We start from the raw sequence: 20,536 nt of genomic DNA on the forward strand, positions 1-20,536 counted from the left end.
CAGGAGATCGACAGCACCTTTCTACCTGACGACATACAAAACAGAAGTACTTTGTGTTAAAGATGTGATGGTAATAGCTTGGTTTGTAGTGCAGTTTAAAGCCACTTCCTTTTGCTTTCCATATCCAGGCAAGGCTCATGTCTCACACAGTATGTGCACGTACCACGACAGCAGAGAGCACACCAATTCCTTAACTCAGATAGCGGAAACCAGTACACGTTCCAGAGGGCTCTCAAAACACAAAACTTAAAGAAAAAAAAAGAATCTAAAATGTCTTGGGATACCAACTGCACGGTTACTCTTCCTTCAAACTCGGCTTCCAAAGTTCAGGATGGAAATAAAAGCTTCCACTTTAAACCTCTGCTCATTTTTGAGGAAAGTGCTGACAGCGATTTAAAGATGACTGAAGTGTCACAGTACAGTTATTAACATGTAACTCACTGTATGGCTTTTAATGAGAAGAGTATGTTGGAAAAAGCCCTTAAAAAAACCAAACCAAAACAAAAGAAAACGGGGAGTTACGTATGCAATAACCTGGGTTCCCTCAGCAGGACAAAATTTTCCACTGACCACACGATAAGTATAACAGTAATGGCAGATGAGCACCAACAAAACTTTCACACTTTCTCTGTGCGGAACTGGAAATCTTACCGAAACAGAATTGTTAGTGCTGCTATGACCATTAGCGGGGGACTGTCTGGATGTAGAGGGGGAATCTCTCTGAAATAAGACACAAGGTTCATTAACAACACAACACTAGCACAGGAACACAGATAAATTTCAAAGAACAGTTACATCCACAGCCTTATAACCATTTGCTTAGCTGCTTCATTTGTGAAAGCTTCCACACTACAAACTCTTGTAAATCTGAAAAGCTTTTCCATAGCTAAAGATTCAGGCTTGACATTTTGATTTATCTGAGGTAGTAACTATTTTCATGTCACTTTCTAATAACTGGGACTTCTGAGATCTCATGTGGCTGACAATGCTACCAGCCCTCAGTCATACACCAGTCTTGGTTAAAGTACCTGAAAGTCATTCTCTGAACAGAGCTTGGAACAGAATCAGGCCCATATCCTGTTTTAAAGATGTTTCTGAATATTTTTCCAGCTATGTGGTGGTTGTCAGTGTTGATCAGTCTCTACTCAGCAAGATGCATCTCCCTGCAGAGCCTCCAAGACCCTGAGGCTGGGGTCTGAGAGAAAGCTGGATTCTCTCTCCTCCCTTCTCATCAATTCTATAGCACAATGAGGGTTTTCCTCCCACATTTGTATGGCCTTGAAAGTTCCAAATCTTGCCAAAAATATAGCACTGTATAAAAAAGCCATTTCCCTTGCCCCAGACTACCAGTGTGGCCCTACACTTCAGAGACAGCAGACACAGGGTGCACAATGGGAAATTCTACAGGAAGGACTAGAATTTCTGATTGGGTTTTTCAGAGCAATCTTTTTCACATGCCATTTTGACTGTAAAGTGCTTAATTCCACGAGGTCAGATAACTGAGCCATCTCTTCTGAAAATAAATTAATCCACTCATATGTTGTAACAGAAAAAAATCCCTTTAACCCTCAAAGGAATTGTGGAATATAATATTCCATGTCAAAGGTCAGCTTAGGAATGTCTGGTCATTTTGTGTAACATCAAGGACAGCAGAGAAAAAGGGCTAAACCAGTTTTCTAGGCAGAATGAACCCTGTCATATTTTATCAATACTAGTACCTTTTGTGAACAATTAAAAATCTGGAGCTAAACTGTTCATGCAACATTAATCAGGGATTAATGCCACAAACATAAGAACAAAACTTGCCTCCCACAAGTATTTGCAATGTGTAATGGAGTGGGGGAAATCAGCTCTAATTCTAATCACAAAATCACTCCATCACAACAAGTTTAAAATATTAAAATGAGAGCAAATGAACTATTCATTACTGAAAAAATATATATTAAAAAAAAAAAAGAGCCTAAAGGAATCAGTATTCCTTTTTTTTTTTAATATGTATGGATTACCAGCTTCACCTTTATCAAACTGTAACCAGGAGAACTTTTTTCAAAAAGGCTTCCTTGCTTTATAAAGAGATTTTCTGCTTGCTCTGCAATTCTGTTTCTGCTATTTTCTCCCTTTCATGAGGTGAAAAATCAATTTTAACTATCTTTTTTTAAATATGCTTTGTTATCACTGATCTGTTGTCAGCGATGGTTCAGTAAGGGAGCAAGGGAAAGCTTTGGAAATTGATGCAAGTACCCAAATCATTTGGAGAAAAACAACTCTAGAGAATGCCACTATTTCTGGACTGTCTTGAAAGATTCTGCCTTTGAAGGAAATTTTCTTGGTTTGAGAATGTTTTGATTTGTATTCCTCCAGCAACTCCCAACACAAGACAGCATATTATTGAAAGCAAATGTTCATCATAACATACTGAGGAAAATATACATTTTCAGTGCTATTGGTGGTTTCAGTACTGTCAGAAATGATCCAACAAGTTAGTCAAGAGACATATTTTTATCTATGACTTTTACATAATTAGGCTGTTCTGTCACATTTTCAAAGGCATTTAGATTCTTAATTTTCTAGGGACAGGCCTTTCTTTTGAAAAATACCAGATTCAAAAATTAGGAATAAAACTTTATTATGAACAATCTAATGAGACAAATCAATGAGCACAGAGATCCTTGTAGAATAACAGGACTGCTTGGGACTGGCATGGAAAACTTCAGTTTGGGTTCTGAGCTTGTTTCTCCAATAAATTAGTAAAAGCTCTACTTTCTCCTGGGAATAGGGGCAGAAAACCACTTGGAGGATCCAATGATTCTGAGTCACGTAGAAAGGTTATTATCATTTTATTTTAGTAAATTTGACTGTCTGGACTTCCCAGCCTTCTCCAGCCCCAAGACAAAAAGCAATACAGAAATCTTTAGGGTCATCACTATTCAGCTGAAGAATCAGAGCCAGAGCCTTAGAGGAAACAACCACAATTATTTCCAAATGATGGCAAACCCAGTTTTCTGTTGTTTCCTTGGGTTTGGGTGTGGTTTATGAATGACAAGCAATGCATTTGAGATGCAAACCTTATATAGAACTCAATGTCTAGTAAATATGACCTGATCAAATTAGATCAAAAAACAGCTGGATCAATGACACTGTTGCCAGATATATTAAAAAAAAAAAAAAACCAAAACAAAACCCAAACAAGAAAACCAACAAAACCAAAATCTCCAACAAAAACAGACAGACTCCAAAAATTCTGAAAATATTTTTACATTTCTGTCTTGCTTAAGGAGCACTTCTGTCAGTATTTTTAATAAAAATTTGAAAAAAGTTTAAGACAATAAACACTCCTGATGTCTGAGCAGTAATGGAAACCATGGAAGATAAAGGAAAAAAACCTCATGGTGTGTTTTCCAGGGTTTTAAAATCTCATGTAGAAAGTCTTTTCTAAATGAAAGAACTTAAGACTTTCACAAAGGCAATCTGAAACATAAATAATGTTTAAAAGTATTTTTTGTTTAAAAAAAAAAAAAAAAAGTACTTTTCTTACCACACTCATGTATCTGACACTCTATAAAGTTATTTGGGGTGTTATGTCAGTACAAAGCAAGAATGCAAATACAGTCAGAGCAAAATGCTTATTCATTGGGATGGAACTGAAACATATAAACAGCCATCAGCCATAAGAAAGGATGTGTTGCAATAGTTACTTAAGTTCATGTTTATGTAAATCTGCAATTTTCTTGGTATCTGATGAAGCAAACAACGCCCTGGCCCCTTGTTATCCACATATCAGTGATAACTCAGGTCATTTGCCACGCCAGTGACTAAACAGGTCACTGCACACCAGATCAGCTGCTCCAGTTTTCACTCAAGGGAATTTTAAATTATTATGTCTTCAAGCAAGGTGTCCTCCATGAAACAGAAGTTATGGTACCTGAATGGAAGGCATGGGTGCAGGAAAAGCCACAAATGCCTCAGCTGAAATTATTCAGCTGAGATTATGAAAACTGCCTAGTGACCCTGAATTACACAGTGTAGGAAAAAGACTTCTCTATACATGCAGAAATGGCTCAGTTATTTTAAATTATTTTAATATTTTATTTAGTTATAATTTAGTATTTTATTAGTTATTTAATTTATTTTAAATGACTATAAAAGAAGACAAATATGGCAAGTGAAATTCAAATCCCAGTTTAAAAAAAAAATATTCCACGCTCCCCTCATCTTTGGGAAGGCCTAAGATCATAAATAAAAGGCACATCATCTCTGATTCTATTAATAAGTAGTTTTTTCTTATTCAAGGTTAACAAGATGTTTTGCAATCCAATGATGTGATCCTGGTAGAAGCCTCAAAGACCCCAGTCCTCAATTCTGCTTTATATTCCTCTTTTCAAGAAACTACAATACATGAGCACCAATCCATGACTGAAGGAGAGGGGAAATCAAACATAAATACAGTCTGAACTGTTGCCAAAAAATACCTTAACTAGGAAGACTATATTAGTGAAGACCAAATATCTCTCTATTATCCTGCTGGAGGGCACGAGAAGCAAGATTTCTGTGTTACTGATATCAGTCTACATTAATTTTTAGCCTTTATCAATGGTTAGGAACTTGATTCATCATATGAATCACCTTCCTGAAAAATTCTGTGGAAAAAATAATTCTCTGTGTATCAAAGGAGTAGTGATGCTTTAACAGGATGATTTAAAAACTGGGGGCTTTGTGTACACATATAACTGATGAAAATCAAGCCAAAGTCTTAACGTGGCTGTCCTGGAAAGGGCTCACCTATATCTGACTTAATGAATGCTAAATGCTACAAAGTAGAATAATTAGACATGATTTCTTTTTCTCTTTGATCACACATTTCTAGTTTAGTCATTTTCTTCCAAAGGAAGGTAAGAGTCTATTTTCCATTCTTATGTGACGTAAATAGTCATGAAAAGCCTAATTACATAAAGCTAAAGAAAAGAGATGATCTTCTACTACTAAAATGACAATAGTATTAATTTAAAGCTGTATGCTGAGTTTTTCCAAACAATCATCTTCCCAGCAAGTCTGCAGTTTCACCAGTTTCTATATTTCAATATTGGGAAGTGAGGTATTTTTTACTACTGCTCCTTTTTGCAGTACAGAAGTCAATACACGAATTTGTCAGCACACTGTAATTTTTTTAAAAGCCTTTGCATTTCATAAAAAACTTTTTGCTTCATATTTACTTTAAGTAGATTGGCCTCATAGGTGAAAACCTGTCAAACCTTCTACCTCTAAAGCCTTTTAGTTTTGTTGAATTCTACGAGAAGTACCGAAGGCGACCAAAAAGCAGTAATTTTTTTCCTTGCAAAACAGATTGTTCTGACAACCACAATAGCTGTTTCTGTGTATTCTAGCATCTGCTGAGACACAAGAACAATTATGGTGAAATCACAGCTCTAATTAAGATAAGGTGCTTGACTTCAGCAGGGGTTGTGATTTCACTCGGGGAGTTCTAATTCGGGAGCTGTTTGCGCAGTTAAGCATGTGGCACGGAGAGATTGGCATCATCCACTCGCTGCAAATGCCATCTGTATGCTCAGGCTGGAACAGTGGCTCTCAAGTAGCCATTTTCTACAATTTAATTCCCTTCAGATGCAATCTGGAATGTAACTTTGTGAGCAGAAGGGAATTAAATGTTGCTGTGCAAAAGCTGTAGTACCATTTCTAGTCCAGCAACAACTCGGAATCTGTTTTTCTTCTGTAGTGACAAAGACTATTTTTTCATGGAAACATAATATTAAGCCACATGTAACTGTTACACACGACCATCACAAATTTACCTCAACAGGGTTATACAGAAACAGGTTCTTCAATTAACCCTTAACAGCCCAAAGCAGCAATATAATGTTTAAAGCCTAAAAAAGAGGAGGCTCGTTCCTCAGCTTAGGAACTTTAAAAGACTTCCTGAAGTACGAGTTTAAGTGGTCGTATTTTAAAGGGGCTTCCTAACTGCATAAGTTGAGAATCCCCTTTCCTATTTTATTTTTCTTTAATAGGCTGTAAAGAGTTAGTTAAGGTGCTGATGAGATGAATATGAAGGCAGGGCTGAGTAGGTAGGTGGGACCTACTCCTGTTCCGTTATCTTTGTTGTAAAATTGGTGTGCGTGATCTAACAGGACAGGCAGAAACAATTTCCCAGAAAGCAGTAACATTCAGCCATCAGCAGGCAGTTAGTTACAGGACTGAGGAAGAAAGGGGATGGGTCATTAAATCCATTACCTCACAGGATGAAGATTGCATGCGATAACTTGGCACAATCTTGAAGGTAATACTTCCACGCATTTCCCTCTGTGGAAAAGGAAGCACTTCGACATTAACACTGAAGTGAAAATCTCTGAATTGTTAATGTTTGAAAGGAAAACATCACAGTCCAAGTATGAAAAGCTAAAATGCTATGGATAAGTTCTCATATACCTGTAAACAAACATTGAAATGATCCTCATTAATCCAAAGGATGAACATGCATTATCATTTTGTTCACCTGAGCAGGTTTTGAATGCTTAGAATCCAGAATTGCATTTTAATGTGAGAGATTCAGAGATGTGTAGGTTTCTTCCAGGTCAACCTTTTCTTTGTAGCTATATTCTTGACATCTACAGCTTTTTCTACCAAAGTGGCATTTTCTTCCCTTTCATCACACATATTAAATAGCAAAACTGTATTCAGTTTCTGGAAAGCTGCATTTTACTGTACTGCAGGTAGGAATGTCAAAAACAGTCTTTTATCAAAACAGAATAAATAAGGGGTCTGCCACTTTGCATTTACTATTGTGTAAGAATATTTATAACAAGTAGCAACTCCAGAATAGCAGCAGATTGTGATATTTATTGTGATATTTTCTTAAATGGCAATCTTAATACTTGTGGATACCACATGGCTGACAACTGCAGGACTTGATCTGGGCAGAAATGTGAGCAGATCACTTCAAAAGATCTCAGAGTTTCCCCCCCTTCTCTCTTTGGCTGGCTTACTGTGATCCCAAAAAAAAGCCATTTCCCTTTAAGCTTGTCTAAGATTAGTGATACCATTCAAGATCTCAAGGTTAGGGTTGCATGCAGAAAAAATAACAAGTGTTATGGAAATATTAGACTCTACTAGCAAGGCCAAAGGTGGAGTTTTCCTGGAAAAAGGCAGCCTGTCTGAGCTCAAAGCACTGTTTTTTTAAATTTGTAACATTAGTAACAGTGAGCCCAACAGTTATAAATTGAAAAAACTTTATGTTGCATGGACACGTAGCCTACCAAGAACATAAGAAAAAAAGGGGAAGTTAGAACACAACTACACAGAAATTATTGATGAAATAAGACAGGCACTTTTATAGAGGACATGAGGAAGCCTCCAGGCACTTACAAGCATTTTTTGTAGTTGTTCTACAGTTTGATTTGCCACACTGATTCCGTTTATTTCTCTGATTTCATCCCCTACATGTAGCGTACCTGCAGAGTCAACAAACACACAACCACCTCAGGACATGATTCTACAAACTGAAATAATTATAACACAGCACTAATATTCATACAAAGGCATAAACAGAAAACAATATTAAACTAATTTTTTTGCTAGATTTAGCAAAGGAGTTTGTATTAGCCATGAATCTGTCTTTCAGAGTGCAGTGAATACACAGCAAGAGATGCCCAGGCATTCCCTAAGTAAATGGGAAAAACATGTTTTTGTTATTAAACAATAATATTGAATCAAAAGCACCATATGGCCTAGAACAGTATAAAGATTCTTTGATATTATTCAAAAGATAAAACTGATGGAATTACATATTAGACTGAGAATCAGATTCAGTAACATCCCTGTCTCAAATAAAATCTCCTTTTTTGCAGTATTTTCCATTTCTGTCACTCTGACAGAAGTGAATATTGTTGCGTGATTGTAAGGAGAAGTACACATAAAAATTCGGAATAAAGAATGGACATTTGGCAGACATGTCAACAACAAACAGACAATTTTTCCTGACTGACACTGGTGTTCTATTTTTACTGAATGCTCTGGAAGGTGGGAGTAGATGGAATCTTTAAAAGCCTTTCTTCCCGTTTCAACTCTGCCACCTTTGGAGTAAGAACAATTTCAATCACCAGGACCAGACAGCCTAGAGACAGGAGGAAACTTCACAGCAGCTACGATTTTGTGACTGGGAATTGCACAGTTTGTGTTCAATATTGCTGGACCTGAAATTACACAGTTCCTGTAATCCTCACAGTAGATTTATTATCTTGACATTGCTGATACTGCCTGGCAGTTTTTCCTACATCAAAAAGAGACAGCAGACAAAAATGGCCTAACACTCCCCAAAACCAATACAAGACAGAAGCTGTACCAAAAGGATTCAAAGATGGTGCTTGAGATCACCTTAAAATGACACTTGTGTTGTTCTATTCATTAAAGACATTCTAAATACAGGTATGCTGAATGAAGCAGTGAAACTAAGAGGCATCTAGAACACCAACAGAATTAGAAGCATTAAAAAAAGAGATGACCATACTACAGAAACACTGAAGTACAGCTCATTTTCAAACTACACCTAGTGCAGAAGTACTACCTTAGCTAGGGGAAGCACAGAGAGAATAGGTTAAACTTCCCAAATCTTTAGAAATAAATGACACTGTATAATTAAAAAGAAGAGTCTTAATGGGCACAGTTGGATACTTTACCCAGTTTTAGCAGGTTTTAGAAGTTTTATTAGCCTCATTATGGAACACAGTCATGCGGAGCAATATTGTGCAGAACATCACCACTACCTAAGCACAGTTGGAAGAAAATCTTTTTTCTGTGAATCTTAGAGCTATCTCCTCTTAAAACTCACTTTCAGAAGCCAAATCAATTTAAATTCAGAAGGTCTTCCAAAGGCATAAAGAATTCTCTCTGAATTGCATCTTTGCTTGTATGAAAACTTTTGTCTTTCCTGCTTGCTGACAGATTTTACCATATCAGTGAGACAAAGTGAATATATATTTTGTCTTCCCAATTACCTGCTCCTAGCTTCCTTTGAAACAGAACAGTAGGTTAGAGGGAACTTTGGTCTGAACAATTAAGAAAACTATTGTTTTCACCAAAAGAAAAGGACAGCAGCCTGAAAAAACTGAAGTAACCCTTTCATGGCTGCAATGCAAACTTGCAGCCAACAATGTAGCAGGGAAGTTCATCTGTTTAAAGCAGGACAAAACCCAATTACTTTTGGACATCTGATCTGAACACACAAAATGTCAAAAAAGAGAAGACTGGAGATGAGAATAAAAAGCATGTTTGCAGGATTTTCTATGGTAATGAAAACTGAAAATAAAGATGTACAATCTAGGCATGAGTATTATTTTTATTTCAAACGCCATTTTTGTGATTCTCTATCCAAAAATATAAAGATCATCAAGAACTGTGTGGACAAAGCTCTTTCATTTTTGCAAGGGAAAATACTGCTACTTGTGTAAGGATTTCCTTTTTTTAAACAGAGGATTAAATAAGTACAGCTCCAGAAAGTATTGGTGTTTCCATCTCTTGCTGAGCTATACTCAGTAGTAAGACAGCAATTATCCTAATTAAGATCTAAATGAAACACAGTGGGCCCTCACCTCAAAACACTGGCAGACATCTGCAACTGGAAGGTAACTAAAGCAGTTAGCAGGAATCCATGCAGGCACAGAGAGACACTGCTATGGAATAGTAGCAATCAGAATCAGGAGAATGTACACAGTTTGTACAAAAGGATCTAAAATAACTGTGTTTGACGACAAAACTCTACACGAGATGTGATTACCTTGCCGGTGAATCATTCCTCCGTGCATAATTCTTGCCACAATGCAGTGGTTCAGCTCATTCATTTTTAAAGTGATTCCCTAGAAAAAAAAAGTAATGTTTATACTTTTAAAATAAAATATTAAGCACTGTGATTCTTGAGTAGTTAAGAACAGTCACTTTTCCTGAAAGCCTGTAGGCAGGGTATAAATTTTAAAGTTAAAATAAAATCTTTGCCACTCACTTCAAGATGAGCAAAAAAACCAGATACTATTTATAAGTGAGAATGCAATACTTCAACATATGAGTATATAAGGATCTGGTTTGTTTAATATGTGATTTTATACTGAAGTGCAAAGGCTCCAGGTGGGTTTAAGGACTAATTTGCTATTAATACTACAAGGTTGCTTTTAGACAAACCCAGCCCTAGTGGCACAGAAACAGTGTGAGTGCACACAAAGCATTTCAAGGAGGATAAATATCTACAGTGGCTGCTGAACTATTCCAGTTAATTGACAATCCCACCTCAAAGTGACGAATCTGACACTAAAATTATTACAACGCTGGCCTTTACCAGCACGGAGTCAAGGGAAATAGTGAGCTTCTGTCCTGGGTTGCAATGCAAGATGTAACCAGAAGTATGTATTCTATAGCCATCTGTTAAACCAGCTGGGGCAGTGTTCTTTATCTCTCCCATGACCCATCCTCCCCCCCGCCCCCCCGGGATATCTGCTGTTAATGGGCAATCGAGGCTCACTGCAGGGCTGATACAATTACATCATCCCATTGGGAGATGCTCCACCCAGGGGGAGGAGCCAAGCATTCCTACCTGGATCAAACCTGAGATTCAGAACACCAGCACAGCCTGTTTGCACTGGATTCACAGAGGAATACTGGACCCATCTCACCATTACTGGAACTTCAGAGGAAAACTACACCTCTCTACAGGATCATCTCTGCTCCAACAGAACCACATCTGTCACTCCAGGAGGACTCGATTGGACTGTCCCCAACACTCTGATCAAGAGTGTGTCAGGTTGTATTCCGACTCTGACAGTGTTTTCTTTTTGTTTGTTTGTTTTGTTTTTTTCTGTACTGCTACATTTTTATTTTTAATATTCCTAGTAAAGAACTGTTATTCCTATTCCCATATCTTTGTCTGAAAGCCCTTTAATTGCAAAATTATAGTAATTCGGAGGGAGAGGGGGTTACATTCTCCATTCCAAGGGAAGCTTCAGCTTTCCCTGGCAGACACCTGTCTTTCCAAACCAAGACAGCTCCCCTCCATACCATGGGCTCATCTGTGTTCTTCTGGAACTGCACCAGCCGGACCCGTGTGACGTTCTCCATGTCCATGTCGCCGTTGGCGCTCTCCGGGGAATCCCCGTTCAGGTACGGAGAGGTGGGAGGAGGAGTGACCCTCAGCGCTTCGTCACTGTAAACTTCATGCGCCACTACATCATGAGTTTGAAGTAAGGCCTGGAGGAGAGCACAGCCACAAAATGTCAGGTGTCTTATCACCTCTCATGTCCCTTGCTCGGTCCTTGTAAGTGTTTTTAAAGCTTCTCAGAAAGTCAAGGAAATATGAGATTTCTGCGCCACATTTCCTACTGAAGAGCTTTTCCCTTAAAGGAGTCTAAGATAAACTTACAGCTAATGCTTACATACACACACTGAGACACTAAAACCTGCATGAGTTAATGTGATTTTTACTGTAGGTACTTTGATGAGAATGATGCTGCCTCCCTTCCTCTCAACACCTGCAGGGCGTCCATCTCTACGTGCATAGACAGAGAATCAAGAATCTACCCTTGTGTGCAAACTATAATAATTACTCTAGTAAAATGGGAAGTTACTCAGATGCCACGGTATTTCACTCAAATAAAGGCAGCTGTGGATCAATACCGACTGAAAGAATGATATACTGGTTTTTTTTTGTTGTTTACTATTGTAATTGCTTCCATACTCTCCCCTTCCCCTAAGAACCTGGACCCACCACCCTGAGTTCACAATGCTTGACAAAAATTACAGCGCAAATCAACAAACTGCTAAAACACTGCTTCATTACCTTTCACTGGCTACTTTAGCAGCACTTCTGAAGTGTACCATGTTACAAAAGGTGATTTCTTAAACACTTTATGTTCCCATTTCCCAGATCGATTTGAAACTATAGTTGGGAAGTCAGCACTACACTGATGGAACAAAATTCCCTTCATTAATAATGCTTTGCCCACATTCCCTCCCATTTTCCACTGTTTCAAGCCCATCTACACACACACTCTTTTCAGTTAGATACTAAGCTGTATCTGCATTTCCTCTTTTTCATCTTATCTTGTCAACCACTAAGCCCAAACTTGCAACAGTTCCTCTGCATTAGTCTTCACTACTAAAGCAACATTCTGTAATAGAGACTCGGACTATATAAGTAAGTTAAATCACTTAACAATATTTAATTAAATTTGCTTTATTTGTGTGTCCATTTATGTGTTGTTTACTCCAATGTAGGTTAATGGTTGGACACAATGACCTTGGAGGTGATTCTGTTCCCTTATCCGTATCTGTTACATTCTCCACACTTTAATATTACATTTCTTATGTTATCCAGGTCCTTATGTTTTTATCACATCAAATATTTGCCCTGCTTTATATGATTTTTAGCATTAATATTCACCCCGTAGGAGGTTAAAATATGGCACTTCCAGCATTTTTACAGGTCCATAACTATACTCAATGACTTCTGAATATGTTCACAAAAATGAACGCTAATTCAGAAATACATTAAAGTACAGCAAGCTCAAGTTAACATTGAAAACATTTAACAAAAAGATGCCTATTGGACCTTACTTAAAGATGCCTGTTTTCATGCATTTCTGCTAATTTTGATAATGTGTTTTTTTCCCGTCTCTTTTTCCTTTGCAGAACATGATAATCCTCCTAAAAATTAGTTTAATGAGAACAACTGCTTTCTACTGTACTGCAGGATCACTGTCTGCAGAGAACAGCATAGGAAAGCATATGATGATGGATAAAACTTCAATGTGTCATTAAGCAAAAGTCTCCTAGAAAGTATTTCGATTTCTACAACATACTAAACTTATATAATAGAACTTTTACATATGAAACTGGTGTATTTGAGAATCTACTGAAAGCCTGTGTAATGGAATAAAAGCTCTTTGAAGTATGTACATACATAACAAATGAGGTACTTGACAATGCTTTAAGAATTCTTAAATTAATTATCTACTGAACGACCTTCATGCAAAATTTACATACATTTCTTTAAATGAAAATGTTAAACATGCACAGAATAAATTTATAATTTATTTCTGCAGACATAAGGCACATGAGGGCAAAAGAAAACTAGAAGAACAGAACCCCATGAAGATCTGTTACAAACACACTTTACAGGTTTTGGTTCTGTAAAGGCCTGCACACAGTTTAACCCACTAACACTGTGGTTAAGTAAAGAAGACAGATTATACTCTTTTTTCTTCTGATTATGGATAGATCAAAAAAAGGAAACAACTAAAACAGTACATTATCATACAGGTGTTAATGCACACTCCTACTTATTACACCTTACTGATTACTGAGTTAATGTGCATTAATAACCAGGGTTTTGGTCCGTAACACCTGGCAAACACACGGAGTGTGGGCTGACAACATTGTTTTATACAGTTATTCATTTTCTTAATAGTTTCCTTTAAAATATAAAGGCTGTGCTCTGAAGGGAAGTCAGAACGCAACAAATATGAGAATGATTTTGTTAAAGTCTGCAACCCATAAAGGTGCATCTGGGAGCAGGAGTGGGAATCATGGAGAGGATGGAACTGTCCCTTTGGCATCTGGAGACCGTGGCATCTGCAGGTGTGGATTCACACCAACTTATGCTGCTTTAATTGCTACTTTACATCCCTCCCTAACACAAACTGTTTCTGTTCCCTTGCTCCTTCTGGCCCTGGCAGCCTCAGAATTCCTGTTATCCTAAATTCTTTTTAGTAAATGGTTAGTTGCATTTTTTTTTCTGCAGCAATTTTCTACTGGTTCAGCCCAGGGCAACATTAAAGTGCAGTTCTAGATGAATGCCAGAACTACACGGGAGAGGATGAAAGATGGGGAAAAGGGATGATGGGACTTCACCAACTGGCAATTTATTCTGGGATACCACAGACTCACTTGCTGAAATTACTCCTCATCAAAAGTACTTGTTCTGGAATTGCAGCTTACTCCTTACGAAAAATACATTTCACAGATTTGCAGCAAAAGAATTCTGACAAATGGTTTTAGATTTATGAGTGTATCAGGGAACAGAGATACCTAAAAAAGAGGATTTTCAACTCAATTTTCCTGTCACTTGATTTGATACATGAAATTTCTATACACCATGATCACTTCTATTGATGCCTACTCTGAAAATAATTTATACTTAAAAAATGTTTTTTCTCCACAGTGCGTAATGTTTTAGCACCACTGTGGGGTAATCACACACAAAAACAGTAAATCAAATGAACCTGTCAGATTTTAAATGAAGCTAAGTATCAGAAAAAGCCTTTTTAAAAATCTTTCTTACAATATGGCTGAGTACCATTCCATCTTGCTTTATGTTCTATTTCAAGCAAGTGTTCCTGTTAAATGCTGCATCAGAGCTGTTACAAACTTTAGGATAGGATAGGTACCATCTCCAGGGAAAAACATCAGAGTGCTGCTGAACAGGCATGAAGTCCATGTCTGCATTAGCAATTAGTACAGTGAAATAGGAATGAATCAAAAAGTAAAACAATTGGAGTAGTCAGGACCTGATGTACACACTTGAACACATTGCAGGAGTTTCTTCTGATGAGCTTCCAACTTGCCCTGTGGACAGCATCCATCAGCTGCTGGATTAAACTGGCTCCTGGCACACAATTCAGTTTAATTTTAGCTGAAAAAGGTTGTTTTGCATGCTCTGAGACCCTGATGTGCTGAAAACCAAACACTGTTAAGGGACAATCAGGAGATTCACTTTAAAAACACGCTCCTGATCTGATTTAAAGTACAAAAGTAAATGTGGCCAAGGCTAGAGGAGTCATCAAAAGAACACACTGGGACATGCAGCTACCCAGATTTCATTCTGTACCTGAGGAGGAGGTTGGTTTCAGCTCACACTTCCCTGGAAATTAGGTTTATCCTTCAGACTTACAGTAATTCACCTTTCAGGTGAGCAAATTCCACAAAGCCCCCTGCATATAATCCTTGTGTTAGAGAAAGTCAAATTCATGATTTTAAGCTGACAGTCGTGTACAGCAGATTTAGGCAAACATGTTTATTTCTCAATTTATGAACTTCACCTATAGCACAAACAAAAGAAGTCCTTCAAATTACTGGACTTCAGCAACTTGAACCAAGTTAAAAAGCAGTAACATTCCCTGAATTTAGGACAATTATTGCCTCAAATCAGATTTGGGAAACACACAGAGTAAGTGTTGATATGTAACACATACTCAACAGACTGTACAAACTACTGATTGATTGTAGAATAATATTAAATAAACTCTTATTTTGGAATGAATTCACACACCTTTATCCTAAGAAGACCTTTGGAAAAAGAAAAATGATGATCCCAGCTCTGTATCTATGGACATCCAAAAAGATTCATTCTTCTTTCCCTGTGCAACACAGACCTCCAAAACCCCAGTGAAACTGCTCCATAATTACATTACTCCAAACTGCTGACAGTTTTCAGCACAGTAATGAGGATCAATAGTAGCAGCAATACTAATTATTTTGCCAGAGCAGCAGGTTAGAAATATTTATGAATAAGTGTATTGTACGCAGTTCCATCACTTGCAGATTTTAAGAATTTACTGACTTAAGTTTTCTAACATAGAGAATTAAACCCAATAAGAGTAGGATCTGCTTACCATGAAATGAGGTTGTGTTAAAATACGCTTTAGCTCCTTTGCATCATTGTTCTCTGGGTAACATGAAATTTCTTCCAATACCTGCAAAATAAGCAGGAGAAATGCCCCACTGTAACTTTCTTTTAAAGCTATTGAAGAAACGAAACCCCTCACTTCTCAGTCAGAATATCCCCAAAGGATTATACAAACCAACATTTCTGACACAGGAAAGGGCTTAAGAGAATGTGCCCCCACCCAGCTGCCCCAAGAGAATAAAATACCTTGTTCCAATGTTCTCTCTGAAACAGATTAAAGCAGAAATTTGAAGAAAACAAGTTTTGGGGTTGGATTTTTTTTTTTTTTAAATTGACAGCATTCCACCAACAGCTAAATACATGGGGACAGGAACTGAGTGTTAACAAGTGACACACAAGACCTCCACCAGTTGCTGCTTTCACTTATGGTCTCAATTTATTAAAACAATTGGTTTAAAAGCAGAATTAAAACCACATAAAACCAATTGTTCAAGATACCATCTGCTACCCCACCTCCGAACTCCAGATTTTATAAAATCTGAGTCACTTCATCACTGGGGAAGGAGGACTAAAGAAGCTTTAGCTCATCTGCCTGCAACCTGATTATTACACCTTATTTTTCACATGGAGCTAAGCAGGACAATGAAAGCAGAGTATTTTGCTTCTGGAAGCATCCCCCAGGATTAAATGACAGCAAATTTTCCAGACTAGGACTTGAGGGCATCTATCAATGTGACTTTAGTTATTACGTAGAATTTTAAACATTTCCTCCTTTAATAGCACAATAAACAGTTTTCCTATGATGTAACCCCTAACAACTGCACAAATTTTTACTGATAATACATAATACAATGAGTTTGGGTTTTTCAGTACTTGCCATAAATAAGGAAATAACATACTATTTGCAAGGTATAAGAATTAAGAACATCTCTGTCCATCTTTGGTCTTAGTGGGCCACCTTCACTGCATTGCATTCATAGATATCTCTTAGACTTATCTATGACAAACTTGGGTTTTTTTTCAATTTCAAAACATGATACTTCAAAATACTTCTTTTTGTGACTAAATTTTATAAACATCAGATTTCTGCTGCAGATAAATAACCTGAACAGGAAAGATACTGCAATTTCCCAGCAGGAGTGTTCCTTTTAACACCACTATTGTTGAAGAAAAGGTTAAATATTAAACTGAGTAATATTCATAATCCTTACACAAGTAACAGAATTCTGCAAATTTATGCAACTTGTTACATAACTTGAGTAAGCAATGGTAGCATTCCAGAAATAATTCAGATAATGAGCCAGAATACACATCTTAATGAAGAAAAATAAGCTACAGCTTAAATACAATCAGCCTTTAAAAGTAAAAAACCCCATACTTTAAAGCCATTACCTCTTTGGCTCTCTGTACAGCATCACTTGGAGGATTCCTGATTTGTGGTGAAGATTTTGTGTTTATTTTGTCATAAAGCTGAAACAACAAGAAAACAAACTACTGAAATCATATGCTACTTTATATAAATTAATGAGTGTTTACAATAGCCTGCTTACGTTACCAGGATTAGGATGATTGTTAAACTGCAAAACCCACAGATGTTCTGTATACAAAACCTAGCAGCCTAGGGTTTTGGCTTTCAATTTTTAAACATTTCCTGATTTGAACAGTGCCATAGATTCCAAGTTCATAGGATGACATGGGAAAGTTCAAGAGGTTAAGGGCTTCTGCAAACCTCCCATGCTTTTGCCACAGATTTACACAAACTATATTCTCTACTAGAAGTGAGCCTATGAATCTTGGATAAATGCTATAAACCACACATTCTCCTGTAAAATCGAGTCAACCTGCATATCTCAATAAATCAAACCATCAAACATTCTGAATAGTAATTTAAATAAACCTTGGAATATGGGAAAATGCTCTTGAAGATAGAGTATTACAAAAGCTAAATACTCTGAGAACAGAAAAACAAACCTTCCAAGAATGAGTATTCATAAAAAGGGTAACCTTATTTTACCAGGATTTTCTGTTAGACAGAAGAATGTCATCGTATTTAAAGAGGCATCTGCAAGCCTTCCATGTGAATTATTAAAAAAAAAAAAATTTAAACCCTTTAAAAACCATTTAACTATGTAAAGCACAATGGAAGAAAGACCTTTCTTCAAGTTTCAAAATAGAGATAAGACATTACAGGCTTTTTTTCATACAAACCTAACAGATTGTGCACGTTTTAAAGAAATAAATGGATACTTAAGACAAACCAGGTAATAAGCAGTATTTTCAAATAAAACCTTTTGGTTTACATTTCAAGTGATATAAAGATGGTCATGCCTGTAATTATTTTCTAATTATGTTAGATGATTTCTTTAATATGTAAGACAGAAAAAAGGCACAAATAACATTTTTAAGCCATTAGAGACATTTTTATCACACGGGTGGTGAAACACTGCAACAAGTTGCCCAGGGAAGTTGGGGAATCTCTCAACTTTTTGAAATACTCAAATTTTAACTGAAATTCAAAATAAAAAATCATTCAAAAGACAAAAACGACTCTAAAACCTTCAGCAGGTCCTGACACTGTCAAGGATGAGGTGACAAAAAAACACCATTTAGGCTGCTCAGCAAGGAGTGCTCAGGAGCTTCCTCTGGGAAGTTTCACAGCTCCAGTGTTTGGCTTAGAATGGCCTTGGATGTTTGAAAAAGGGAATCTTGCCAGGACACAGAACTGCCCTCTTCTCTTTCTCACATGACATGAAATACCATTCAGCTGTAGTAGATATATAAACTGCCAGAAATGCAATCCAACATCACCATCACTTTCCTGGGTTAACAATTTAACGAGTATGTTGAACATTTCAAGCCCATACATAAATAAGCACAAAACCAGCAGTGTCAATTCCAAAATATATTCCCTGCAGGACAGTTACACCACTCTTTTGGGGAAAGAGAAGTAGAAAAGTCAAGCTAAATCAGTTTCTTCCAATGCAACAACTTCACCTTATGCAGCCAAAACACCACTAAACTCCACAATTTAACCAGCCTTGACCACTGTTGAATGCTTCGAGATAAAAGTTTTCTGCTAGCTTGTAGTTTAGGAGATATTTTATTTGTGTACACACTTAGTTGTTTTACATTTTCTTAAATAAATTAACAAAATACACCCAAACTCCAGCAAATTACAAAGTACCAACCTTCTATGTCTGTTAAGAAACTGCATTGAGAACTGTGGACTGACCAAAGCACAGCAGAAAATGCATGATACCCACCACGGATATTACTGAATGCCTTTTTCCTTTTTAAGAGTAATGAAATTAGGAAAAGTTACCTTGAAAGTACTTTTAAATAGTTTATTAATATAAATACAGTAATATGATGATTAGTAATATTAATAAAGTATTAATAATTTATTATTACATTTATTTCTAGCAATGGTTGAAAAGCTAAGTCACTGAAGTTGCTGATTTCCCTTGTCACTGTGACCCAAAACAACCAGCAGTTTACAGAAACAATTTTTTCCCCACTAACATGGGAGAGTTATCTTCTGAGATTAGGAAGAAGGCAAAAAGAAAATTAGGGAACAGAGTTCCTCAAAGAATGTTTAGAAAAAAAGTCAAGGCAAAGTTCAGACTAAACAAGGATGCATTTATTTTTCCATAGCGCCTTCATGCTGAGGCATGGCACTTAAATTTCATCTTCTAGGACTTCTGCTTACTGAGGTTTGCTTTGAAGGCACCAAACTATTAGGAGGAACTCTGACAGCACTTAAAAGAAAAATCTTCATATTTGCATTAAGGTTTAGGGATGATATATTACCCAAGGCAAGGGATCTATTCACTGTGGAGCTAGAACACGGCCCCACCCAGACAAAGGATGTGGATTTGGTGGATTCACTAGCATGAGGAGATTAATTTTGAAATGGCATAGTCTAATACAAGTTAGTTAATGGAGTTTTTTTTAACATGAGGCAAGAGGAGCAAAGCTTATAATGTGCACTAATGCACCAGAACTGGTGAAGCAGTCCTGCCTCCTCTGCAATCTTTGAAAAAAGACTGGCTTTGCAATACTTTTCAATATTTTTGCACTTAAATCCTAGCTGTAGCAAAGGCAATTTAGAATTAAGGACTTTACAGCTTACATAATCAATTTATGAAAGCATTTCAATGTAGAGGTCTCATTCAGACACATTAAAAGGAACATTTGCTCCCCTGGATGTAAGAATCTAATACACCTTTACACGACTGTTTTACAAAGTGTGTAAAAAAACTTTGACTAAAACCTGTTTGCACTCACCACAGATTGAAGTGAACATTAATTACACTTACAGCCAGGCTCTGCATGTTCCCTGTGGTACAGAACACAGTTCTTTGTGCAGTTAGCTACAACATTTTAATCACAGACACCCATCCTGTTCACAATGCTGTCACCTTTCAGCAGCCCTGCAAATCCAAGTCCTACAGGGATCATACCAAAGGTGTTTTCTTGTGGAGCAGAATGAACTGGTTCATTCTTCACTGTCCTCTACAGAAAGCTTTTCTATGCTATACCAACAGATTTACAGCAGGACAAAATGTGTGCTCTAACCATGGGCTTTCTTTTTGCTGGGAGTCTCTATTTTCCAGCAAATAACTGCCCCCTCAGTCCAGGAACCCAACCTCCAGTGATTATACTAAGCAGTAAGTGTAAAAATATCAATTAAAAATTTATAATAATTAAAAAAAAAGTAAAATGCCACAGCATATGCAACTTTCAGCATTTCCAGACTTTTGAATACTTTGCACCTCAGTCTCACTCCTCAGCATGTTATTCTGCATTTCCTAGAAAGAAAATTGAAACTGAGAGCTTGCTCTAGACAAGATTAACAAT

At 37.0% G+C, this 20,536-nt stretch overlaps 1 protein-coding gene across 8 annotated transcripts in view; it reads right to left on the reverse strand.

Moving 5' to 3' along the window:
- CASK (calcium/calmodulin dependent serine protein kinase) overlaps window positions 1–20,536 on the reverse strand; it is a 189,058-nt gene that overhangs the window by 20,583 nt on the left and 147,939 nt on the right. For 4 of the 8 annotated variants that reach the window (XM_066314066.1, XM_066314063.1, XM_066314065.1 and 1 more), the window contains exons 12-18: window positions 17,069–17,146; window positions 15,663–15,743; window positions 11,053–11,241; window positions 9,785–9,863; window positions 7,378–7,463; window positions 6,247–6,315; window positions 652–720 (exon numbers count right to left, since the gene is read on the reverse strand). In XM_066314066.1, the coding sequence (XP_066170163.1) occupies window positions 652–720; window positions 6,247–6,315; window positions 7,378–7,463; window positions 9,785–9,863; window positions 11,053–11,241; window positions 15,663–15,743; window positions 17,069–17,146 (651 nt within the window). The remainder of the gene's footprint in view (window positions 1–651; window positions 721–6,246; window positions 6,316–7,377; window positions 7,464–9,784; window positions 9,864–11,052; window positions 11,242–15,662; window positions 15,744–17,068; window positions 17,147–20,536) is intronic. The other 4 variants (XM_066314070.1, XM_066314068.1, XM_066314067.1 and 1 more) reach the window with 1 other exon arrangement.

This window comes from Sylvia atricapilla, chromosome 2, assembly GCF_009819655.1.
Source record: "Sylvia atricapilla isolate bSylAtr1 chromosome 2, bSylAtr1.pri, whole genome shotgun sequence".
In the NCBI taxonomy this organism is placed as follows: Eukaryota; Metazoa; Chordata; class Aves; order Passeriformes; family Sylviidae; genus Sylvia; species Sylvia atricapilla.